This window comes from Trachinotus anak, unplaced genomic scaffold (genome assembly GCF_046630095.1).
Source record: "Trachinotus anak isolate AG129_WGS33_773 ecotype Australia unplaced genomic scaffold, CSIRO_AGI_Tana_v1 ptg000010l, whole genome shotgun sequence".
In the NCBI taxonomy this organism is placed as follows: domain Eukaryota; kingdom Metazoa; phylum Chordata; class Actinopteri; order Carangiformes; family Carangidae; genus Trachinotus; species Trachinotus anak.
The window spans coordinates 8,645,590-8,673,374 of record NW_027273861.1 but is presented as its reverse complement, the minus strand read 5'-3'; the positions used below and the strand labels follow the sequence as shown (position 1 = coordinate 8,673,374).

Below are 27,785 nucleotides of genomic sequence, written 5' to 3'. Positions count from 1 at the left end.
AATAACAGCAATGTGCTTTCATTGAAATATCACATCACTGATAAAAAATGTGGAAATCTTAGCCTTTTAATATTAGAGTTTTTCGACTAAACATTTTTATTCAAAATTTTTCACTTAATATGTCCAATTATTGTATTTGTCAGTTGACTATATCTTTGAAACCCTCGTTATTTTTGTGTACATCACATTTTTCTCTGCTGTTTTCTTCAGCCTGCTGCAGTGGGCCAATGTGTTCACTGTGATCATTAAAGATTCACTCTACCAATCTAATCTAAAGGGATTTTGTGGTACACTTGACTGAAAAATCTGCCTGGTCACTGTTGTCTATTGTGTAAATTGATAAATTAGTGCAGCTCTCAAAAGGAATGGTTTTGTCTTTCTGTTTAGCGGCTGACTCTGCTTCGATTAATTTGTCCAGTCTGTGGCCTCTATTCTTCTGCAGATCTTCCTTTTTTTCCCCTTTGTAGAGTAAGACTGGCAATATTCTATAGTTGTGTTATTGTCAACAATTCTCATATCAACAATGTGTTAGTCTTCCTCTCATTTCTCTACCCTGTCTGTCGCTCCGTGTCACAAGCCCACTGGCTCCAACTGAAAATCCAGGTCATGAAGAAAAAAAAAAATCCTTAAAACATCTGGGCATTGTAGTTTTTTTGCAAACTTACTCAAACGCATAAAATAGTGCATTTGTTGGGAACTATTTTCATCCGCGGATTATTATGCTAAACTGTTTGTTACGTGTTTGTTAATTATGATTAGGATCAGCTGATTGGTGTTTTGAGGTTTTTCATTGGATTTGTTGACAATAACCAAAATGTAAAACATAAACCTAAGAGTAACCCTGGTGCTTAGAAAAATGGAGGATCTGTTCTCTACCCACAATCCTCCTGCTTACTGTCTTTTTCTGGTCATGTTCAGCACTCCTGCACCTCTTGTACCCATCATATATTTATTAGAGTTTGATGTTTTTTTTCACAGAAATGTCAGGCTGAGCGACTCTCTGTTTAGCTTTTAGGGGATTTTATTTCAGTATTTACCATGACTGAATTTGCAATTCCTATAATCACAATCTGCTGCATATTGTCTTTCACTGCCAAGAGTAGTTGTCATGAAGGATATGAAACCAAATGCTCTGTAATACTCCTTTGAACTATGCATTTCAAATCCAATCCACTGCCCTAACCCTCCCACCCCCAACAGTTTGACCCTAGCTTGCTCTGGTTTTCCTTTCCACTGTGAAGTCAAATGACTTCGAAGGTCCTCATCGGTCCCCCACCCCCCCACCACAGCCAGTGCTGATTTAGAGAGCTAGAGAGTGCCGAGCCCGGGATGGATAGATGAAATATTGATGAAAAGCTAAATGTGTGATTTGTAGCATGGCATCAAAGGCATCTGCTTCACTGGGGCAGTGAGGGGAGAGAGGGAAAGCGGAGGAAAGAAGGGAAGGCAGATGAAAACAGGAGAGATACAGATGCAAATGAACTTACGCAGATGGAACATGCAGTACACGGATGTGGACGGGAAGCGGACGAAGTCAGTCTTATAACATCATCTTGCTCTATGGCTGGAAATCTGAAACTATTTTTCAGAAATCAGATATTTTAGAAAGATGACTGAATGCAGTCAAGGTTCTACTGTTCAGTGTTTGTTGAAGCTGTTTTTAAGAGATGTTTGAACTTTTTGGTCACTTTGGTGGGTGCAGTTTTTGGTGCTGTTGAACTCTAGTGTTTTATGCTGAGAGGTGTCTCTGTTATTTAGCCTACGCTCATTGATATAAATGCATGCCATAAAGCAAAATGTTGTAGAACAAGTCATATTCATACATGAAAATGACAAATACCACAATTGTATTCTAAATGTACAATATAAAAAAAAAAATTGCCAACAATGATCTAACTTCATTTCATAAAAGGCCTCACCATACCTTATCATATTGGCAGATTTTGAGCCTTTTTTGTCCCCTATTGTTATAGGTTGCTGAGGGACTATAAAATTGCTGCTGGCTCTGCTGACTTTTTTTCTTTTTTTCCCTGGTTATTTTTTTGGGGCATTAATGCCTTTATTTGACAGGACAGTGTAGTCAGAAGCAGGGACAGAGAGATGGGGAATGACATGCAGCAAGAAATTTGGGCAACTGGGAGTTGATCCGGTGACTCACTGTTCAGAAAATAGCATGCACTCAGCTATAGGTCTGTTTTTACAGTTTAGGAAGTAAGCGAAACGTTAGATAACTACATGCTAGATAACAGAGCAATGTTTTTCAATGTATTTTTGTTTTCATATTTATGCACTTTTCTCATACTTTCTTTTCATATTTATTGTTATGGTAATAGTATAGATGGGCTGCTGCTCGTGTCTGTCGTTGCTTAACTTCCATTGTGGCCTACTTTGCATTTGAGTTGTGGCTTCTGCATTGTGTTGACCTTTCTGGGACATTGAAGTATATGGACACCGACCAAACACAAGCTGAGACGCTTCAAAAAAAAGTACCTGTTTGTACTGAAACAGCTCTGAACATGTCTGAAACCTGCTGCTTTCATCTGCGTGATTTTATCCAGGTGGTTCCTGTTCACCTTCACGCCGTGGTGAATAGAATTCAGATACTGCCGTCGCCTTTTCGATATGGAGTGGCCTGGAGCAGAGTACTTCAATGTGGTCTTTTTCTTTTCTTTGAGGATGCCTTGTCAATAGGTCTGCCGTGGTGAAAGCTATTGCATAGTTTCTGTTCTGGGGGACACAGCTGTCACTCCATGTTACTATCCCAATGGCATCTTGCAATATCATTTGCTCCCCTTGCTGACATCGCTTCTGTCCACAATGCACAATAGCCCCTCTTAGTTAGTGAGCAGGAAGTTACAAGTGAAGTTTTTGCTTGTAGAAAAAAAGAGCTAATTTGAGCTGGAGGACATGGAGCAACATTCTTTAACATATCTTTGTCCTCTGTCTTTTTGGTGCTCCTGACACATTGCTGCCTCATCAGCCTCATGCTTTGTTTGTCTTCATCCCTTTGGCTTTAGCAAGTTTGGCTTTACAGCAGTCTCACATGCTTCACACTGATAACACCGATCTTTTTTCACTGGCCCGACAGCTTAGGTTGAACTCTGTGTTAAATATGAGATTCTTTCACAGGTGCATTTCCATTCTGACTGCATTTAGGTCTGCAGGGATACACCTGTGAAACGCTGGGTGTTGACTCAAGGTGCTGCCTTTCTGTTCTGGTGCGACAGTAATGTGACTCAACAGGAGAAGAACCAATGTGGGCCCCAACAAAAGGGGCTGCTGTCTCTGTGCATTTGTATTTACATGATGTGGAAGGGTTTTTCAACCTTCTCACTAGGTCGGCAACCTTTGAACCTTTTCATTTGCAGAGTTGACATGTTGCTTGCCCTCCTGATGATGTGTCTCGCAGCTACATGCTTTCCATGTTGATGGTTTGAAACCCCTCTATTGGTTTTTCTACTTTACTGAGAGTTCCCCTGGTCCTCAGTTTGTGAACTGGCAGATGTGGCCCCTGACTCCACTGGTGTGGCCGCTGGTTCCACTGGTGTGGCCTCGGGTAAGACCCATGGCCCCACTGACCCTCCATCTGCTGCCTCTACCTTGTCACCAGACAGGAGAAAATGAATACATATTTTACCATAAATATATCAAAGAAAAAATTAGATTTATTTTAGATCTTATTAAAATGCACTATTATGTACAAGTTTTTAAATAGCAATGCAGTTAGGCAAGGCCACAATCCCACAGGAGTGGTGGGCCATCACGCCGCTGTGCTGCATAGCCCGGACAAATTGAGTCTGCATGGAAGAGTAATCAGAGGGTAAACCTCGCATGCGACCTCATCGCAAAAGACTGAAGCCTACAGATTGATGTTTTGATGAGTCAGAGTGGCTTTGAAAAAAACAAAACAAAAAAAAAAAACATGCTGAAATGAAATTATAATTGAGCTCTTGGGCCACAATCACCACATTTGTGTTGGGAGAAAAAAAAGCAATTTAATGACAGCATCTTTAACTCTTAAGCATGGGGTGGCAATGTTATTCTTCGGGGATGTGTGGCAGGCAATGGCACAGGAGAAGCAGAAAATGAGAAGAATGGATTCCACAAAAAAAACCAAAAAAACAATAATAATACGATGCAGATGATGTCAGTCAAATGAGGCTGGCTTCTACAACAGGGCAATGATCCAAAGCATTCCTCCATGTCCACCATGAACTACTCGAGGAAACACAAGCTGTCAACCTCACAGACACATGAAAACCTGTAGGTAGACATTAAGATGGCTGAATGTACTATACAGCCTAAAATATCCCTGAACTTGAAGTGGGTTTAAAAAATGGGTTTAAATTTAGTTCAACATAGACAAATCTGTGGAAATGTAATGCATTCACTTTAGGAAAAAGAAAATATTTAGCTCTGTTTTTCTGAATTAAGGATTCAGAGATAATAATCTTGAATTCATCTAGTGAACACATTACACGAACATACAAATGATGACGGAGAAGATAAATAAGATATAATGGACCAACATACAGAGAATAACCTAAAGCAGTTACAGTGATGAGTGTGATGATAAGAATTGGGGAGTGGAGATAAGATTAGATTAAGTTGGCCTTGTGTTGGCAATGTGAGTGTGTGTGTGTGTGTGTGTGTGTGTGTGTGTGTGCGTTTTAGGAGAAGCACTCATACGTATCTGTGTTGAGTGGACCTGGAAAGGCTGGTGTATAAAGTTAGGAGTATGGTTGGGGGTGGGTGGGGGTGTTGATGTTATCGTAATGATAAGTATATGGTGTAGCAACAGTATGAAAATAATTATAATAATAAGGAGAATGACAAAAATGTTAAAATAATCATTATATACCATACAATATAATATAACACAATAGCAAATACTATAGTAAGTAATATTGTGTTTATACTGTTTTAATATGAATGTACAGTGTTATGAAGAACAGATAAGGCTGAGGCGGTGCCCCACTCTGCTTTCCCTTTGATGGGGAGATGAGTTTCATCTGAAAGTTTCCTTGGTCTTTTTAGATCTTGTCTTGACCTCAACACTTCCTCTTAACTGCCATTTTGTAATGACATGTCAGACAGTGGAAATTGGAAACTAGAAGCACTTTGATATCTTTTTATAGCCTCTGCCGCTTTTAGAAATTAGTCAGTTGCTTCGAGGAGCACACGGTTGTTGAGTCAGGCAATGACAATCCTCCACCTGCCTTAGGGCCGTGTGTCCATGTAGCGTTTTCTTTTGCAGAAAAGCACTGGCAGCGCACTGAGGAGTGCCTCGTCTCAGCACTTCATCAAAAAAGCGTGGGGAAATTTTTGTTTCTATGGCAACAATATCTTGACAACACATCACCGCTGTTATTCAGTGTCGATCTGCTCCCACAATTGGGCTTTTCTGTCTCTAGTATCTCCGGATAGACAGAATCAGAAAAGAAGTTTTTCCTCCATTTTCTTGGTTACCAGGGTGACGGGTCCAGCCTCAGCTGATTGGTTACTTGAAAAGGAGCTGCGGTGAGAATATCAGCTTCTTTCTGAAAAGTTTGCATGTACTGTAAAAGCGCTCTGGAAAAAGGCATCCAGGCGTTTAAGTAGCACGCCACTCTCCTCTTCCTCTGTGTCATTTGATGCCATTTTGGTCAGGGTTAGGGGAAGGGTTAGAGGTGAATCCGTCGAGAAATGACTTGGTATTGAATGAGAAAAAGAGACTTCAGGAAATTGGCGTGTTACTCATCTGCCACTTGGTGAGACCAGGGTGGCTGGAAAACACTGACGACAGAAAAACCAAAACAAGACGACACAGCACAGGCCCTCAACTGGCAAAAAATCCAAGGCAGCAATCAGCACAGAAAGTAGACGTTCATCTCTCTTTTCTTTATCCCACCCTTTCCTTCTTTCTCCAGCCTTCCACTCCTTCACTAACTCCTCTTTTATCTGAGCCAAATGCTAATGTAGCCAGAAGGCTCTTTGAAATTGAAATGATGTGAAAATAGAATTGCAGTGGCAAATGAGCAGTGTTTGCTGGTCCCGTCGGGGCCAAACGAGCCCTTTGAACGAACCTCTCCCCTAGCGAGAAGGCCCTGTTCTGGGCCACAGTCTCTCTGGCATTCCCCTCCCCTTTCACCTCAGCTGGAGAGCTCCCAGAGGAGCGGGGATCAAGCGGAAGCTGATTGGGATGGAGTTTGATGCACACATGTGCACACACACACACACACACACACACACATGGATGCATACAGAGCCACATTTGCACATACAAGCATCCTCACAACAAACTCAAAGGCGTGCAGAGGTGTCCACACACACACACACACACACACACACACATATGCAATGTGCTTTGAGTTAAAATGTATGCAGATACATAACGTTAGTAAGCTGTTAAAAAAACAAACACACACACACTAGCACACTGATGGCCAGTACAGTTTTTGAGAGATGTAGTACAATTAATATAATAAGACTTGTGGCCCTTGGCTATGATGTATATTCAGATATACATATATATCTGTCATTAGTAAAAGTAGTTTGATAAAAAGCTTTCGTAGTCTTCATCATCAACGCTGATTTTTTATGCTCCTCTATATTCACAGGTAGATCAAATATTCAAAATAATGAATGACATGACACGAACCTGCCGCTAGCTTCTAATACAGTTATAGTTACAAAACCACGAAATCCACAGAGGCAGAGGGTCGGCTGTTTTAATGGCTGTTTTTGTAACCATGACAACAAAGGTCATGAAGTAGCAATTTTCACCCAAACTGCGATTGCTCCCTAACCAGGTTGTATTTGTGCCTAAACCTAGCAGAACCACAGCCGTAGCTGAAAAGAGGTGTCAGATAAGAAAACTCTTTGTGGAACGACAAACATCACTTTCTCATTTCATACCCAGTGTGCTTCAGATGATGACAACTGGACACGCGTGCACATACACACACACACACCTGCCTCCAACTGTTTCTGGAAACTCGTCACTGTCAGAAACCAAACTTTTTGGCGAGGAATCTGATCAACGGGACAAACACGCATCCGCCAAAGACAGACACTCAGGAGAGACGGAGGAAAAAAGCAGTGATGGAAGAAGACAGAGAGAGAGGAGGAAAAGTGAAGACATCGGATGACCGAGACGTGAAGAGAGGAGGGAGTGTTTAAATGTCAGTGTTTCAGACGACAGCAGTCCCAGCTGTAATCCCCCTGAATCTGCTCTCTGCTTCCTGACACAGAAACAGCAGAGTGGAGTGAAGCGCTGCATCCCGACACACAAAAAGAATACATTACAGCATCTCTGAGTCAGGGTAATGATTAATGGATGATACAGTGTTTTATAAGAGGAAGAGTAAATACTATTAGTCATCAGTTAAGCATTTCTACAGAGACGAAACACACCTGCTCACATGCAGAAAAGGAATTATTTTTACTAATTAAAAAAAGTGCAATTAATAAAGAGTTGAGCGCAAATGGGTTATGTAATGTAGCTGCATTTGCATATGCACATGCTGCATATGTGTGTGTGTGTGTGTGGACTCCCCACTGGGCTGTTTGATCAGGTGTTTACTTCTACAGTGTCTTATCTGTTTCTTATTCCCCATGCTGTGAACAAGCCACAGTTGCTGCTTCATTTCTCTCTCACATCTATTTTACACTTCACTCAACCCATTTCTGCTTCTTTTTCTTCAGCAGTCCTCAGTCCGTCCCTGTTTCACACATTGCATTGCTTTAGATAGTTGTATTCAGGCCAGATGTGTTGTAAAATAGACCGTTCAACCCTGTAGAATCACAGTCATCAAGCAACATAGGGGGGCTTTCCCTCATCTGACAGAATCTGATTTCCATTCAAATACTTAATACAGCGCCTGTGTAATTTTACCTGATGCGCACTATGGTCGTGTGAGTGAACGTCCTCTTTCAGACGCACAGGCAGAACTGTTTCCTATCAGCCTCTATACAGTAACACACAACCTCTCTGGTGCAGTTCAAACAACTGCTGTGTTTGCCCATTAGATTTGCTTCATTTAGGATGGTGTGAACTCAGTCATTCACTCTGTGGTACGGACCAAAGCACCAGACTGAAACCCACCTCCCCGGTGAACTCAGCTGCAGTTCGTTTGCTGTGCGAAAACAAAGCAGATCCACCACAGGATTAAAGATCATTTGGTAACAATTATAATATACTGTATATATGAGATATTTATAAGACTGTCCTCCTGTAAAAAAACAACCCCATTGGTCATTTATGCAGCAGGTTGCTATGACCCATACTTATGTTTTGTTGTTAGGCAACCTCAAGCAGCGGTTGTGATTACGACAGGAGCAAAGGGAGATGTGTGGTGACGCAGTTTATGGAGCAACAAAGTCTGTGTTTGTGTTTGTGGAGTGGACGGATGGGTGAACAAAACGCAGGATTATGATAGAGGAGAGCGCTGTTCGATTCCCACGTGGAAGAAGCAGTATGTTGTTTCTATTATCCATGACTGTTCGACAGAGTTATCCACGTTAGTTTTATTGTAACCACGACGACAAAGATCGTCTTAATGTTGAGGTAGTTCTTATTTTAACCCAAATCAGAATCACTTCATAAACCTAACCAAGTAGTTTTCGTGCCTTAACCTAAACAAGCCGTGACCATTATTATAGTGACCATGGCGACAAAGGTAGGAATGCCACTCTTCATAGAGTCGGCATCTTTATTATTGTAACCATGACAACCAAGGTCTGGTGCACCTGCCACTGTAGGGCCGTTCCTATGGGTCGTATCAGAGGGTTGAAGACTTATATCCACTTCATTATGGGAATGCTGGGATTTCTGTTGATACATCACAACATGAAATAGGAGTTAAACCTGAGCTGCTGTCTTATTTCAAGTGAAGCATAGAGACCACATTTCCCCTTAGTGTAAGTCTACAAAATGCCTCTTCCCTGTCACAATTCTATCTGTCAGTCTCTAATTCATACAGTTGGTTAACTGTGGTGCAGTTGTAGTCCTGAGAAATAATGTTATAACAGATTCTTGGTGACCACCGGAGAAGATATTGAATAAGGTTATGGTATAAGGTTCAGTAAAGTGTCATACAGCAGAACTAATGAAGCAGCACGACAGTCTTATAGAGGAGTTACCTGTCAGTCCATCTGACATTAATTAGTCTGTTTAAAAAAAGGTCAGCACAAACAAAAAAGGCTGCAAAGCATCATCTTTTTATTTTCTTGGTCCAGATGAGACAAACCCTTAAACTTTCAAACAAACAAACAAACCTGTAAGCTTTCCTTGATCTCACCATAGGCCCAGCTGCAGCAGAATACTCTCACTGTAATGAGTCATCGTCAGTGGTTCTTGATGAATGACACTCTGCTGATAGAGGCGCTAGATCAGAAAATGCTTACATGAATTTCTTTTCAGCCGGAGAAGTGCAATACTAAGTGGAAAGGGGCAGGTGGACTTCACAAACAAACAAATGCATTTTTTGTTGTTGTTGTTTTATTTTACACCAATCACCCCAAACAAGGAAAAATATGTATTCTATTAAATTTCTCATGGGAAGATTGAGAGTGAGTGACAGAGAGATTGGGACGGATTGGATTAGGAAAAGGAAGGAGTGAGTCATATAAAGTGACACAGAGAGATGAGAGAAGAAAGTGTGATTGCGTGTCATTGTGTGTGTGTGTGTGTGTGTGTGTGTGTGTGTGTGTGTGTGTGTGTGTGTGTGTGTGTGTGTGTGTGAGAGTGTGTGTGTGTATATGTGTGACCAAGAATACAATTATGAGTATGAGCATCTGACAATATGTGAATGGGGGGGAAAGATGTTGCCTGCTTGCTTGTGTGTGTGTGTGTGTGCGTGTGTGCTCTCCTGTTCCCTTTGCCCAAATGCTGGTGCCTGTCAAGTCAAGGAAACTTCAAGCAATTTGTGTTTTTAAAAAAGGAAAAAAAAAGCTTCAGCTTCACAGTCGGTGGCTGCATATGAAACGACACAGTGCCCTGACTTTACCTTTGCTTCAGTCTTTGTGCTGCTGCTGCTGCCGCCTCTAACATCACCCACTGGCCCGTCGCCCAGTATGGAAATACCCCTCAGCCTTAATGGACATTTCATTTAATAATCAGTGATTGATCACTGCTGGTAATGATGTATAAGGAGGAGGAATCAGGGATGAAGAATATTCTCAGTCAATAACTGGAAAAGGTAGAAAGCTCTGCCGAAAGACAGTCGACTGCGTTGCCAATAGCAGCATGTCTCCTTAACTCTCCAGTTGTCAATATGGCATCTCTTTATTTGCCAGTGGCAATTAGCACCATGGAGTCATGTTGTTGAGTTAGAGTCACATCAACCTCACAGAGCTAATTAGACACACTTGACCTTTTTTTTTTAAATGAGGCTAATTTTAGAGATAGGACTTCACATGAAGACAGGGTTGGTGCAGGGGGTTGAAAATGTTGTCATGTCACAGACCCCCTGAAAAACACATATTACACCTCATAGGACAACGGTGAAAGTTGATTTATTTATGGACGCTCTTTTGTGAGTGAATCAAAATACAGTTCTCTTCAAAGGATCTTGATGAATTTGTATGTAGAGGTGCCGTAGTTTAGCTCTGTGCTGTACGCAGAAAATGTTAGCTTCTCCTCAGAAACCAGTCCATGTCTACTGCCAGTCACCTTCACCATCTATTCCAAGTCACTCACCATGAAGCAGCTCTGAGTTTAACCCATCTATTCTGAAGCTCTCTCATTTCTAGTTAAAGAGAGACAGACATCACATCGAGATATTCTGACTGAATTACTGAATAATAAAAGTCTTGAAGGGGCCCTTCATCAGTCTGTCAAGTCTTTGTCCTAATGATTGTGGCTATTTGTACCTGGATTAAAGCCACTATGTATAAATTTGTTATTGGTTTACAGGATCTTTCAAATTACTCTGATGGCCTAGGCTTTTTAATGCCTCTGCCGATGACAGCCAGAGCCGGGGCCATTATGTTTTTGGGCTGTCTGTCCCGCCGTCCATCCCACTACTGTGAAGGTGATATCTCAGGAATGTCCCGAGGGAAGATCTTCAAATTTGTTACAAACATTCAGTTGGACTCAAGGATGAACTTATTAGACATTGGTGGTCAAAGATCAAAGGTCAAGGTCATGGTGACCTCACAAAATATGATTTTGGGCCCTTCACATTTGGCACAAATGTCCACAGGGACTCATAGATGAACAGATTCAGATTTTGGTTGGTCAAAGGTCAAAGGCCATTTTAACTGCACAAAACACTTTTTAGTGATAAATCAAGACATAACGCAGGAATTATGACAGAATTTCACACAAATGGTTCATATTTTATATGATTCCGGATAAACAGGAATGTGACCTGAAACTAGTCTGAGGGACGGATGTGTGCATCCACTAGCTTTTTGAGAAAGACGACACAGTCACAGTCCAAATGGCTGCCGTCAGTTCCTTCATCTCAGTGCAGCAGGGTCAGAGTCATTGGGGGGGTTGTGTCTGCCACAGATTGTTTTTAGATAAGACCGGCAGAGTTGACAGAGTGTGGTGCGATTTTCCACTTTCTGCAAAATGTGCACTTCATAACTTCTCTTTACTTTATAGCACTGAGGTCAGGGAAAGACTGGGGTTTTAATGAAATGTTAAAAAAGACAAGTCAACACCAACTTCAAACATGAGACGGGATAAATGTTTTCATTTATTTATTATTAATTTTACTTTTTGAAATAAACATTTTCCTAACCAAAGTATATTTCGTAATCTACCTACAAGTTTTCAAGCTAAAATTCCTGCAAGGTGATTGGAAACATCGTTTCAGTGTGTGTGTGTGTGTGTGTGTGTGTGTGTGTGTGTGTTTCTGTTTCTGTAATACACTAGGAACAAATTTCAGCCTAAAGACCAGTTAATTGGGGACGGCTTGTTTAACTGGGGATAAAAGCACATGTCCACAGTTAGTGTGTGTGTGTGTGTGTTTTGGTCGGTGTAGTGAGGTTCTGTTTGGCTGGGCTGAGTGTACTCTGGTTTTACACGGGTCTGGCTGTGTAAATAATTCATCATGTTTTTCTCCACCACACTGTAGACCTACTGTATCGTGGAGCTAATGAGCTCCTCACCCTCACAGTCTGCATTGATGTTTTTGCCTCCTCAGGTCCACGGCAGATTTGACCCCCGGAGACTCTCTCCTATCAAACACACACAAAGCTGCAACACACACATAACGCGCACAAGCGTGCACACACTCATATATGTCAAGCATGTTTGTGACATTTAGTGGCATTTAACATGCATGATGGTGCCATGGTTATTTCTGTTTGTCACAGAGTCACGCTGACAACACACGTTGTTATCAGTGTTAAACATCTAGGTACAACTGCTCTACCCTGTGATGGGAAAGTGCATAAGTGCATGTGTGGATAGAAGATGTATGACAGTGTGTGTGTGTGTGTGTGTGTGTGTGTGTGTGTGTGTGTGTGTGTGTGTGTGTGTGTGTGTGTGTGTGTAACAGTGAATAATGTTCATATGAAACATCCGCAGAGTGCTGGCTGGCAGTATGTTTAAATAGAGTATGTTCATAACCAGCATATCAGCAGCGTCTTCGTGACGGGGCAGGGTTGCAGCCAATCCTGTCTGACCTTAGGCGAGAGGCGGGGTACACCCTGGATAGGTGGTCAAACAACCGCGGGGCTGACACATAGAGACAGACAGATACCCACTTGAGGAGACTCTGGAGTCCTCAGGTAACCTAACCTGCAGGAATGTGTAGCACCCAGAGGAAACCCACCCAGGCACAGGGAGAACGCGCTAACTCCACACAAGAAAGTTGCTGTGAGGCTACAGTGATAACTGCACAACTGACTGATTGTGCTTTCCCTAAGTCATATCTTCTTTTGTCAACTAAAGCATCATTAAATTGTGTTGAAGTCAGTGATGAAACAGGATGTGATCTTGAGGGAGTAGCCTGCTTTGTGGGTGTTTTAGTATCCAGATAGTCAATTTTAATGGTCAGTGACTAAATTAAATATCATTCAAAAATATGAGTCACTGTCCTCAAAACTGATTCACTCCTTATTTTTTAATCCTTGAACCGAGCTGCACTCCCTTTGAAAGGCACCTGAAATGGGAAAAAGGTGGTCTGCCCCCTTTAAATGTTTTACTACATCTTTCATCGATGTTGTCCTGTAGAAACAGACAAGTGAGGGAAGAGAGAAAGCTATGACGGCATTAAATGAGCTGGGATCCATTCCCATGCAGCTGCATGTACGTGGCTTTTACACTAATTGGTTTTGTCACCATGAAGCCCAGGGCTTCCTTTTTAAGATCTCCTTCACGTCATGTACGCACGACGGGGGAAAAGCATTTTGGAAGATGCTGATTTTCACTAAAATGTGGCTTCTGGCTGTTGTTGGTAGCTCAGCAGGCGGAGGCACATGCAATGTGTGTGTGTGTGTGTGTGTGTGTGTTAGTGTGTGTGCTAAATCTCATCCTGTTTCACCTCTTATGTCACTGTTGTTGCAAAGTGTCAATTAACGGAAACACAACTTGAAAATAATGGTGTAGAGGAAATAAAAAGTGGCTAATAGACAGAGTTGTGTCTGCAGGGGATTCTAAAGAGGCAGGAGCAGCCCTCAACCCCCACAGGGTATTCAACATAGTTTTTTTTAGTTCTTAATCTTTTTGTCAATTTTACATTAAAATCACTTTTGTCTTATTGTTTATTTTGCTACTTAAATACAAAAAAGCAGAACAAAACAGAACATTATACAATGCCAAACAGCAACATACAAGTGAACACAACAAACACTGTAGGTTTAGTCTTGCAATCACAAGACTAAATATGCAGTGTTTCTGTCCTTGCTTGTGTTGTCCATATTTGCAGAGCATTTATTTATCCTCCAAGTGCGGCGTATTTAATGGAGTTTTGTGTATGCTTTCTTCATTTGTTTGTGTTTTGTCCATTTTGTATTGCTTGTGTTGTGTAGATTTAGCCACTGTAACCGGTTAATACACTTCATCACTGTGAGGATTCATTAAAGGCACTAAAAGGTCAGCCTCATGAGTACAGTAAAATGTTAGTTAGACTTTCACACTGTACACAGAAGATGAATTGAAATGTTTTCTTCTTGCTTCATTAAAAAACAAAAGAAAAGTTGTGAAATGCATGTTGCTGGAGCTTGAAATTACCCATAAACCCAATACTTTCTATCACTGCAGCCAGTCCTCACGCAAGTATTACATAAACATCTTTTCTGCTGAGTCTTGCCTCAAAGCCTGAAGTCAAAATCCATATTTCTTTCTTGTGTAAGTAGGGTCACAAACTTGGGTTTAAAACCTCTGTAGTTCCTGTCATGCCATATTTCACAGAGAAGTGGGTGAACAAAGAACAGAACTGACAAGTCTCACTGCATGAGGAGAGAAAGCCTGGTTCAAAACAGCTTGACTCCATGATAAATGGACTGTCCACTGGACTATTAGCTGACAGCGTTGGTCAAAATGAGTCAGTTTCTCCTTTAAAAAGGAAAAAAAACACACACTTGTCTCTTTTGACACACTGTCCTGACTCATCCTGGGATGTATCTGGAGAGACTGGTCAGTGACTGCTGAACTGCCTTGGCCAGGGTTCAATCCCCCAACCACTGATGCCAGCAGTGCAGTCATTACAACCCTCAGTCCCTTGTTACTGTTTTCCAAAAGGTTCAAGGTTGGCAGTTTGATCTGCAGATCCTACTGTTCCAGTGAGTGACAAAAGGCTATCAAGATAGGCCACTGGCAACAGGTTTGAACACTTTTGTTTGGGTTGCTTCAAACATACTGAACCACTTTTCCCACCATCTCCATCGAAGAGATTTGGAAAAACCGTAGAGTCGAGATCAAGACGTTGGATGAGCAGAGAGAGAATTTCACAACCTCTTTTGAAGCATATTATCATGACCAACAGCTGTTATATTGACAAATCCTGGAATTTATTCCGAATCTAATCTACAGTTTAGTTTATACAAACCAGTGCTTCATGTAGACTTCAGACTAATCTCTTTGGGTGGGGCTAGAGCCAGCTGACATTAGGCGAGAGGTTGGGTACACGCTGGAAAGGAAATCACAGAGCTGACACAAAGAGACAGTCGACCATTCATGCTCACATTCACATGGGCAAATTAGAGCTGCAAGTTACCCTAACCGTCATGTTTTTGGACTGTGGGCAGAGGCACAGGGAGATAATGCAAACTCCACACAGAGAGGCAGAAACTCAAACCTTCTTCCTGTGAGGCAACCATGCTAACCACCACTGCACCACACTGCTGCCTCCTTGCTGAGTTTCAGAAGATCAGAAAATGAATCAATGGAGAGAGAAAAACTCCATAACTGGGAACAGTTACTTTCAATCAAATGGAAGTGTGTGTGCCCTTGAATGCTAGTAACGTTATAACAATACATGATCTGCTGCCAAGTCACAGGCTTAGTGGGCCCACACTCACATCCTACTGTGAAGGACATCTGACGAATATCCTACCACTGTGAGACTCCTCTTCCATAAATCATAAACTTGTTTGCAGTGGAAAACTTGTCCTTAACCCATGATGTTATCTCCTAATGCTGCATGCTTTCTTAGTTGATGTTTGTCTGAGAAAATTTAGAAAAAGAAACAAAAGGGCTCATGCTATTTTTTTAATTCCTTTTTTCCCTTCTCTCTATATTTTTTGCTCATTTGCACTCTAGTCACACATCTTTGCTCATGTTCTCCCCTTCCAGGCCTCTTGCTGCTTGGAATTGACTCACTGACAGTGTGGGTGTTTGTCTCGTCAGCAAGCCCAGAGAACAGTGGAGGGATGCAAGAATAAAATAATGAGTACAAGGGAAGGGGAGGAGGAGAATAGGAAGTGAGAGAAGATGAAATGGGTGGCAAGAGGAAGCAGAAAAATGAACAAGAAATGTAGCGTGGGTATGAGACAAGGTAAGAGGGACATTAGAGGGAGCGGGCGAGCTTTTAGGTCTCAAAAGCATCATGGCTCCACTTGTTTACAGCTCGGGCAGCTCGGCCAGTCACTGTTCGTGTTTGTAATAGGATGTTGTAGGATTTTGTAGGATGAAAAGTGTGAGTTATCAACTCTTTTTTTTGTATCTTGGCATTTATGATTTCACAGCAGCAGTTACTTTATCTTTAACATGTTGGCCTAAAAAAGCCAACCCTGTGTCCTAAAACCTACATTCATATAACGTAGTGCTTGTTTTTGCCCCATACATTTATATATTTTACTTACTACTCATTTTCCCTTGTATTGACCCATGTATGTGGATCTGTTGGCGCTGACACATATCTAGTTTGCCTGTGAGTTTTGAAGTTGTGTGTATGGACTGGGTAAGCTGCAAAGGAATTGCCCTTTTTGGGATTAAAAAAGTTTTCTGAATGTGAATCAAAATTTTTGGGGAAAGGTAATATACAAGTAATTGCAGACTAGACTCCGTGTAGTGCCACATTTGTAAAGAGCTATAATAAAGATTTAAAAAATGGTTGACCAAGCTTAAAGTCAGAGAGAAGAGATGATGATGATTTATTTTTTTATTTTTTTAATAGATAATAATTGAATTGTGACTTAACTGGTGTGTTAGAGGCCATTTTTCAGCATGAAACTAATCAGCTAAATAAACATTTGAGGCTTTACATTTAGAGATAGGAAAATGGCAACAGAAAGACCAGTGGGTTATAATGACTTGTGACACCTTTAATATGTGCAGCTGGCCATGAATGCCTTCAAGGAGAAAACATTTGCTCTCATACATGGCGAGATAGCAAGTGTTGACTTGCTCATTTCAAGAATACTTCTGAAGAGGTTCCTTGGCTTTATGCTTCTTCTTCCTCCTCTACCACTACACTGCTTCTACCTTTGCTGCTGAGAGATGAGTCATGTTGGAAAAACTAGCAGAGGCTTCTTGCAGTAAAGCCCAGACACACTGTTTGTCATTTTTAATTTCGCACAAAACCAATACTGCCATTTTTCAGTCGCAGTGCAGTTGCACTGTTTCACAAAACCTTTTTTGCAAATTACTATGTTTTTTTTTTGTTTTTTTTGTGGAAACTTTTGGATTAAACTTGGAACAGTAACACAATGGGAGTAGAGCACAGTGTCTGTCAGGACATTCATACTGACAGGAAACTGCAGTATATTTTTTCAGTAGAATAGAATTTCTCTCACCTATGAGGGTCTGGTTTGGTCCTTCAGCCACCGTAACTCAAACCTCAGACCCAGTGTTTCCTTCACCAAGCAGTGATGTAACGCTTACTCTCATAGTGGCTGGTTGGCCTTTAACATGACATCACAAACCATAATATTCATTATATCACTGAGTGTCAAAAGAAGAAAATGATATTTATCTGTCAAGGGTATGATGATGATATTTAACTCTTTAACAGCAGGTATAACTACACAGATCCATCATAGTTTATTGCAGTATCAACAGAGTTAACTCTGTAGTCTCCAGTCGATGCTGGAAGATAAAAGAGAGGTGGACAGACACAAATGACAGCAAAAGACAAAGAAGGAAAGAAAAACAAGTCTTTTCTCTCTTGCTTTAACTCCACAGATACACCATAAGAGGTGGACATCTGCGCTCATGCGTCTAGTCTATCCACTGTATTTTTAGATCTTTTTAGATGTCATTGCCACGCTCCCATAAAGCACAGTTCCATTCTTGCAGGGCATTACTCACAGTCTCTGCTAATTTCTCTCATCAGTTTGCTCAAGTGCATTAGACTCCCAGTTTTACCTTGGGGAATGGATTCTGTATTTATAGTTTACAGCCTGTAGGGATTTTATCCAAGGTCAGTAGTAGATTACCTGTTTGGCTCATTGAGCTGTGCGCTCTGTTAGATCCCCTATTTTAATGTGCATTGGTGATTGATTAAGCTGCTGTGTTTCTATGCTGGTGCGTTCCTTACTGATGCACACAGAGAGCAATATGTATGTATGGATAGCTCTTGTGCTGAATGTGCGATCGATGCATGAACTCTCCTTGCAATAATTACCTCATCCAGGAGAGGGAGAAAGCCTGAGGGTTGACTGTGTGTGTGTGTGTGTGTGTGTGTGTGTGTGTGTGTGTGCGTGCGTGTGCTTTATCCATGCTTCTCCACCAGATTTTTGAATCATGGATTGATGCAGTGTGTCAGAGAGAGAGTGAAACTCCTCTTCATCAGTCTCCAATCAATGGTGATGGTGGAGGGAGGGAGGGAAGGAGGTATATGAGGATAGACCAAAGAGATGGACAGAGATTAACCAAGCAACTGTGTAGGACAAAGAAAGACAGTGTGGACAGTGTCACACAACTTTTTGTAGCAATCGTTCCTTTTGTTAATAACATGCTTACCAAGGTAGTTGCAGAGATCTGGAAACATGGCAACTTCACTGAAAGGTTCTGAACCCAGGATAGTGAAACTTAAAACCAAGGCCAGGCTAATGGCTAATATACTCACCGTGACTGTGCGTGCAGTTTCCCCGTCCAATGAGAGGTTATCACTGTCATTTCAGACATGTTCATTTGCAGTTTTACTACATAAAAGAAGAAACAATGCTGATCAGCACAACACCACATTTAACTATGACCTCAGTGATATATAAATAAATATAAGCACCAAAAACGGAAGATTATGAAGTTTGTAAAGATGCACATTGACGTTAGATTTTACAAGTGCACCTAATCAAATTTGACATATGATGACATCACAGTAGGAACAACTGGATGCCTCTAACACACCAGTTAAGATCATGTTTCAGTTATTGCCTCCTCTTTCCTTCCCTCTACCTGATTAATCTAATATGGGGTTTTGACCCCGTCCTCCATCTGCAGATCCTAGAAACTGGTCAGGTTTTTTGATGTTTAAAAATCAAATATCTTCATGCTTAATGCCAAAAAAATCGAATCAGTGCATTTTCCTCCAAATTTGACTTCACTCACAGTGTACAAAACTGTGTCAAGGCAGGTCTTCGATTTTCTTACCTATTTATTTATTGTGGTAGTTTTTTGCAATTCAAAAACGTTGTCTTGGAAATAGGATTTTGCAAAAATAATCTATAACATAAGCTCCACTTATTAGCTTTTTTCTCTGAACATCTGAAACAGATGGTGTGACACAAACTGCTCAAAGCCATTACCCTGGATTTAGTGGACAGCCAGAGAGAGATCAAGGGGGGCATTCACACCCAAAGACCATCTTTGAACAGAGATCACACTTGAAAAATATTTCACCTGTTGATGAAGACCATTGAATGCAGTTGAAAGCTTTGGAAAAACCTTTTTAAGTGGACCCACTGTTAAGATTTAAGACTTAATACATTCAGTAATGTTTTAGTTTAGCTGATATGACAGGGAGAAAGAGGTTGGGGGTGAAAACCTTCAATGGAACGTGAAGATTAAGATGATGAAAACAGACCAAAAAAACAATGATAACAAAAAGATCAGTAGGAGGAAGAGAAGGACAGCAGAGCAGAAGTGTAGGAAGGATCAGATTATGTTTGAGTGCAAGGCAGAGATGATATAAAAAAAATACAGATGCAGAGTGATAAGAGACAGAGTCAGATAAAAAGAAGGCAAGTTTCAGGTTCTGAAACACTGATCAGAGCTGATACCAGCTGAGACCTCACCTCTGTGGGTGCTTGTGCTGCACACACATATGCTCACAGTGACAGAAAGGGGAGCGCAGGTCAGTGTCGGGGCCTCCTTGTCACTGGGCAGTTTAGAATTGACACCTGATTCCTGAATGATGTGTCTCTCTCTGCATGTGTGTGTATTCGTAATTGGGTGAGCATGTGTGTGACAATCTGTCAGTGTGTGTGTGTGTGTGTGTGTGTGTGAGAGATAGGAGCTGTCATGGTGCTGTCATGTCTGTTCTGATCCCCACTAACCCTCAGTCAAACAACATGCCACTGTAATAGCAGCACATGTGCAGCAACATCCATCACACTCTCTTTGATTCTGTCATTCTCACAGGTTTTCTAGGAGCTCATAGCTAACTCCAATGTAAAAACTTTTTATTTTTGATCTTTCTTTGTGTTTTTTGTTTTTTGTGTTTTTAGTGCATTTGCATAAAAGCTTTTAGGGCCTTTGGGATTCCCAAACCATTGGATGATGGGTAGTTCTTTTGTGTAATAAAAGACAAAAACCTGTTTTTGAGCTTTTGATACTGGCAAATGTCAGCAGTGTAGATTCAAAACTTTAAATGTTGTTTTTGAGGGTTAAAGCTTGAGTTAGACATCTTCTCCTACTGCAGAGTTGACACCACCCAGTTTTAACTTGTGTTACTTTCTATACTGTTGGCAAGCAGAGCCAGTGGTGTAAATGCAATGCAAATGATGTGTAACATCATAACAGATTAAACTATAACACACTGATACTAACTTTCTTACTGCAGATTAAGTTGTAGCAATTGTGCAGATTTTTAGGCACCATGCTTTTATGGACTAGTACAATTGAATTAAAATATTCTATGTTGTCTAACAATGCATAATTTTCTATACATTTACCCCTAAATTCACGAGGTGTTAGTGAGAGCTTTGGAATCTGGACTAAGATGTTTTTTGCTCAACTTCCCAACATGTATTTGAAAAGATGGAGACAGCAGAGAGTTTAAGTGGCAACAGCATAGAAAATCACCACATTCTTTAATTTGTGGTATATGTTTAAGTAGTAGCACACACCCTTGTCACTCAACTCAGTGCATGCTAAAAGGCGAACATGGATCTCCCACAAGTGTTACGTGTTGCTTTGACAGTGATCTCTCTGTGCAATGTACTCTATGAACAGGTAACACATCCCTAGACAGCAGATGCTCCATGTTTCTTAGACGTTTCACATTCTGAAAGAAGCAATTCTTGTGTCTTGGTGCTTATTCAGCACATAGAAAGCACAAGTCAGCTCTTGCTTATCAAATTGCTTGTCAAATTCACAAAAGAGAGCTGGGAGACTGCTGTAGGACAGAATGATATGTAGGAAGCCGGCTTCCACTTTAAAGTCACTGGAGAGAGATGGTTGGCCTTGAAATAAACCACCAGGATGCTGAATGATGGAGGAATTATTAGTCATGAACGTGAGCTGCTGACGAGAAGTGTCTTGAACCTTTGAAGTGATTAATCCCCGAGTGTATATTACATAAACATGCAAATAGATGCCTATTTGAAACCCCATGTCTTTGCTTTATACATGTGTGTGTATTGAAAATTGGTCTCAGACCTTTTGACACCCCACTGTATGTGAGTGTGTGTATGTGTGTGTGTGTGTGTGTGTGTGTGTGTGTGTGTGTGTGTGTGTGTGTGTGTGTGTGTGTGTGTGTGTGCGTGAGGGCTTAAGCACAGCCAGTATGCTTTTCTGTTTTTCTGTGTCATACACCCTGCTAGCGTACATTCCCTTCTTCAAGACTGCATGTTTTCAGATCTGTTCTGCAGCATCTGTGTGTATCCCTCTGTATGTTCTTTGTGTGTGTATGTGTGTGTCTGTCTGTCTTGCCTGTGTTTAAGATCTGTTTATGTGTATGCAATAAGTGACAATTTATTGGTTATCATGAAGAAGCAGCTGACTGCTTCCCCTGTCAAACTAATCCACCTGTTACTCAAACACTGTTAACCTGCTTCAAGTTCAGTTAGTTTTGCCGCAGTCATTGAAGAAAGAGTTTGGTATTTTGGAAAATACAAAGTGATCATTCATTTTATGGAGATTTAGAAAGTCAACACTCATGTTTGCATGCTAAAGATAAGGCTACATGCAACAGTAGATTAGCTTAGTTTATCTTAACTTAGCCTATTTTAAGACTGGAAACACCTAGCTTGGATTTGTTCTAAAGTTAAGAAATTCCACCGACCAGTACCTCCAAAGCACACTAATTAAAAACCAGGCTTTCACATAAATTCCCAGTCTTTGTCATTCTGTAGCTTTTGTTAGCAAAGTGAGAAAACAAGTCCAGTATCTGTTTTTGTCTTTCTCTTTAATTAAAATTTCCTGATGTAAGCTATGCTTCCCAGCAGCGCTCCTGCAATCAGGTCTGTCATGAGATGTGCACGTTCATATATGTGTGTGTGTGTGTGTGTGTGTGTGTGTGCGTTTAGACCCACATACAGTTAACACACACTGAAAATACAACGGGGGGAGTTTGTCACATGCTTCTGTTGAGTGCTCTGCTCTTAAAAATGCTTCTTCTTTTACAGTGTCTGCCTTTTTTTCTGCTACAATGATCATTTACAACTGTTAACATAATGTCTCTGTTATGTATAATTAATGCTACAGTATGCACTATTTCAAAGAGGTTTATGTCTTTTGATCCTAAGAGGTTTATCCTCAGTTAAGTCTTCATTTTCAACAGAGAACTAATATTTTTTTCATCTATTTTTTTTAAAGTCCTTCTTTTCTTGCTCCTTAACTTTCTTAAATGAACTCATATACAGTAAGTCCCTACTGTAAACATGTGAAGTGGACATTGTGGTAATGTTTACCCAGTCTCCTTGTCAGTGTGAAGATTTTTCCAAAGAAAAAAAGGGGCTATAGAAACAATGATTATTGACATACTTTCTTATCTTTTGAGAGCATCTTTTGAAGGCTGTGTGTGTTCTTGATCACCCTGTTTTCCTCCATCTTCTCCTTCTTGGTCCCTTAGGTCCCCTTACAAAGAAACACACTGATGATTTAGGTGATAGTGACCGCACGGACGACGAAGGTATTTTTTCCCCTGATGCCAAACTGATTTGCATGACAAGGGAAACCAGACTTACCCTTTCTCCTCCAATTTTTATCTTCTTTGATTTTCTTACATTCTTGTCCTTTTTTTGAAAGTGATGGACATTTTCTTTTTGCTCTTTACTCGTAAACTCTCTTTTTTGGCTGGATGTGTTTTGTCCTTTTCAGCTTGATGTCTAAAGTTTACATGTCTCCCACATTCTTTGATATTAATACTGTAATATAGATTCTCTGCTTGGATTTGTTTCCTTTACCTTTTCTTTCCTTTTCTATGTTGCATCCCACCAGCAGATCAAGTAACTATTAACCCCTCAGCCAGCTCTTAACACATTTTTGCATGTTTTTTCTTTTAATTCGTCTCGTTTATAAAATTAGATCATGTATAAAAGATCAACCACTGGCTAACTGGCTTGCACCTATACTAACACTCAGTCCTGTTCATGTTTTGGGCGTCAAACCAATAACCTTTGCACAGTATGTGATGAGTCTAAAAATACTGGACAAATTCAGTGCAAGCAACCGTGGTTGCTGCAGAGATGTGTGGGTTGTCTCCTGGCACGCAGCTAAATTACTACACACCAGTATGTGAAGATAACTTTCTGGTCAACCGCTCGCAGTGGCTGTTGGCTTCTGAACCTAAGTCCCAAGCTGCCAAATTAGTTGTTTTATAGCTACATGAAATGTGGATTGGCGAGCAAACCTGACAGACTTGGCAATAATAAATGAGCCAGCATTTGGGTGGAGCTGATTTCAAGTGGCATCACTGTCATTACAGTTTTAAGTGATCATCTGGGCTCTCCATTTTAATGCTTTTCAGAGAACACACAATCAAAACAGCACATAACTACTCCGTTTCTATTATATTTTAATCATGATGGCCCCTCGTGTGGCTTTCCTCAATGCCATGATTTTCACATTTTGATGACTGCTTACACAGTAGATGGTAATTTAAATTTTACAAGCATCTCTGAGAGTCAGAGCTGCCCCTGAGGCAGAAATAATCTCAGTGGTTGAGTTAATCCTCCAGTAAACCAGGGTTTCTTCTAAGTAACAGACAGAAGACAAGAGGTAATAGAAGATGGATCTGGTATTATCAAATCTGATCATACTAATAACAGGAAGTGTATGATCTTACAAATTTTACAGTTGATGTACAATCCTAAACTGGATAGATTTGTCATCAGGAAATTAACTGTACAATAGTACGGATGTCTACACTGGCTCAGTGTATTGGCACTCTGCTGCACAGTATGAACCACATACGGTAGTTACATATACCCGTGGCCTGAATCAGTGAAACTAAATGTTTCGAATTAAATTACAGGAAAACACTGAGGGATGTCTGCTGCACACATAAATGTAAACCATTGAAACTGAGCTAAAATGCAACAAACGTGTTTAATTGTACATGAGTTTTTTGGCATTTGCTGATAAAAATGTATATGAAAGGGATCCAGTGGATACCAGATGCCAAAGACTGTAGGACTGAAACTTTGCAGTTGCCTCTCTTGGTATTTAAATTAAGTGCTGCGACAGTGTGCTAGAAATACATTAATCTCAATAATACAAAGAGACGGACCTTTCCTCAGCTGCCATAAACAAGCAGCCCTTTGAAAACTCATATTAGGAATAAAATGTCCTTGATAAAACCCTGAGATAGAGCCGTAGCCCCTTAAGGCTGCTACAGTGCAACTTTAATGACAGCCAGGAAGTCTTAATAAGGCACCTCTACTGTATAATGTGACGAAGTAAACAGCAATTACATCCAAATAAGACTCACAACCATCCAGATCCCTTTGATGTGTGCCATCACGCTGTTTTTTTTTTTTTTTGGTTTTTTTTTCCTGGGAGCTCATATACACTCACAGACACACATACACACACGCCCCAATAAGATTAGAGAGAGTCACACAGCTCACACAGATCTATTCAATGAAATCCCAGAAAGCTTCAAGTATTATCTCGATAAAGGATGCAGGGCAGACAACTAATCCAGTTTAATATAGAGGAAAATATGCTTGAGAACACACACACACACACACACACACACACACACACACACACATAGTCTGTTGCCAACTCTGATCAGCCCCCCCCACCACCCCCCCCCCCCCCCCACCCCACCCCCCACCCCCACCAATTGTTCTTGATGCTCTTACCTCTTGACCTCTTGTCGCCTTGTAGACAAAAACTCAATGAGGACATCCCCTAACCTCCCCACCACTCCCACCCAGCAAACCTTGGATTTTACAATCTCTTTATACTGAGTAAAGCTGGTGTTTGTAATCCTTTTGTGCTGGGAGTAGAGATGTAAACAGGCAAGTCCCTGAGAGCTGAGGATTTGTTGGGAACTCCACTTGTTTTTTGTTTTTTTTTACAAGGAATATTGCTGGAGTGGTTAAGAGTGTGTACAGACGTGGAGATGTCGTGAATTGTGGTATCCAGAAGGCTCTTATGAGGCCCTGGTACCCTATATTAAGTATTATACAGCAATGCCTGTGAGATATTAATCTTCATTCCACTATAGATGTATTACTTTGAGGGAAGAAGGATATAGATTTGCTGACAGCAAGAGGGCAATCCTGGATCTGAGGAAAGGATCATAAAAGATCAACCTGGGACTGGGCTACCTTCTTCCATTAGGCTCACCCAGAGGCTCCAGCTGGTGACATTTCGCTGGCAGCTTCAACTTTGATGCTGCATGATATCACATACATTAAAAGTGAAAGCTCCCTTATCGCTACTACTTGCCATCTGACAAATTTAAATATAGCAATTAATATTCAATTGAGGATTAAGCTCACCTGCAATGGCACAATAAAATAAAATGGAAAAACTGAACCAACCAATGTGAAACTTTGTAGATTCAACCATCCAACCTAAAGCATTTTGCAATGGCCCCATGATGGGTTTGTTACTCATGTCTCATCCAGATCATATAGAATGGATGATAGATGTGGGGGCAGAATCCAAAACAAATAGAACATATTTTTATGTTGACCAACCTTGTCAAATACACATATACACTCAGTTGGCAGTGTATTAGGTAGACCTAGTTAAAACTAATGCACTCTAATGCAACAGTCCTGGAATAAACTCACCTTCATCAAGGTTATACTCTCCAGTTTTAGGTTAAACTGCTTGAGAGAGGTGTTGATTCAACTGTCAGGTGAGAGATTGGAGGATGTACAGTACTTTGTGGTGCTGTTGAGTTGTATTACGTTATACCGTCAGGTGTTTCTGTTATTTAGCCTACCCTCATTGATATAAATGGGAGGGATGAAATAATAGAAACACCTGTCCATATAATTGCTGTACAGTTCAACAGCACCACAAACTGCAGCTGCCAAAATGAATCAACACCTGTCTGAAACAGTTTCAACATAAACTGAACTTTATAACCTCCACGTATTAGTTTAGCCAGAATTTCAGGTCCTGAAAATATCAGTTCCTATTTTCAAATGTAAGCAGAAATCTATTTGTATAAGCAAGAAATCAACATGTTATTACACATTCGCATATATATCAAGTTATACATGCCAGTGGTTAATCACATTAATGAGTCACAACAGCAGGTGTGTTGATTATGCAGGAATAGTTTAGCTCTAAGTGTCTGAAACACTGGGCTACACTTGCTTCCTGTTGCTTTTGCCAAGAGTCCCCATGGCTTTACTCCCTTCAGTAAAAGGCTGAAGCCAGGATAAAAAAAAAAAAACACCTCTGCTCCCTGTGTCTGCTTTTGGTTTGATAACTCCACTACACCAGTAGAGGGAGAGGATACCAAAGTTGTTGGAACAGCCCAGGGGCATCTCTCAGGGTTTGCTCAGAGAAGTCTAAAGCACCTGAATCTCTTTGATCGTAACCTCATCCTCGGTGAAGCAATGATCTACTCCACATTGGCATGGTACCTATCCTCTGGAAAACTCTCCCTCACCCACACTTAAAGCTAGGAAGCTTGAATGGTTGAATCACTACAAGATTCCACCTCATTTCAGCTGGTCTCATAGCAAGCTTTCATCTCGATCCAAACACCTTCATTTAAAATGTATTCATTTAAAGTCACTTTAAACGCAGGAACACAAGGACATATTGACATTACAAATAATCATGTAAATGTTCGATGTTCCAGAAATCAACTTGAATACACCATTACCTCAGTGCACATAAGAGTATGATGGGAAGAGATGAAATCTGCAATCAGCTGAATGAGGATTAATTGATAAGTTAGGGGAATGAAGGGAGAGGCTGGGGTTTAGAGGATTTTTTTGGCTCCGACTCTTGCAGTGGCAGCCAATGAAGGATGCCAGGAAACCATACTGAGAGCAAGCTGGATTGCATAAACTTAAAACCTCAAGGTACCGTGTGTGTATGTATACACTGGGACTTGTTTCTGCCAGTAAATCCAGGTAAATTCAGGTAAATCCATCAAATGCTCAACCATTGCCAAGACAATTTTATCCTAATCTTACCTCATTACCACTGACCGTCAGAGACAGCTGTAACAGCCGTGCCGATGTATCTCACTGCAGCAAATTAATATGTTCATGTGATACTAGTTGAGCGCACATATACACGTGCAGGAAACAGTGTCATATCACACAGCGCCCACAATGAGTATAACAGTATGAAAAAGTCATCCTTATTCTGTTTGCCCTAAAGAAAAAAAGCAATATTACCACATGAAGACTTGGTTAGATCCCAGGAGCATTTGTATAATCAGCAAATTACATTCTCAATCATTAAGTCCTCCTCCTCCTCAGCCTCCTCCCCATCCTGTATCTTCATCATCATTACCATGGTTCTTATTTAATTGTATTCAACTCATTGGATGTCATCGCAATCACCAAAATCATCTTTACTTTTGTGGCTGTCATTATCATTAGCGTCATCTTCATCTTCATCACCACCGTTGGCTCTGGCTATCAGCAACATCTTCAGTTTTTTGGTTGTTCATGGCTTACATGGCCACTATCAAGGCATCATCATTGCCATTGTGATTGCCACAGCTATGTTCATCAACACTATCAGCATCAGTATCAAAGCCATTGGTTGTCATCACCATCATCATCATCATCATCATCATCATCAT

General features: G+C 40.8%; 1 protein-coding gene across 4 annotated transcripts in view; it reads left to right on the top strand.

Moving 5' to 3' along the window:
- Positions 1-27,785, top strand: part of nlgn1 (neuroligin 1) — a 328,004-nt gene that overhangs the window by 104,879 nt on the left and 195,340 nt on the right. For 2 of the 4 annotated variants that reach the window (XM_071487325.1, XM_071487327.1), the window contains one exon: positions 22,617-22,676. The exons of the other annotated variants lie outside the window; for them this stretch is intronic. In XM_071487325.1, the coding sequence (XP_071343426.1) occupies positions 22,617-22,676 (60 nt within the window). The remainder of the gene's footprint in view (positions 1-22,616; positions 22,677-27,785) is intronic. 4 annotated transcript variants of the gene reach the window in all.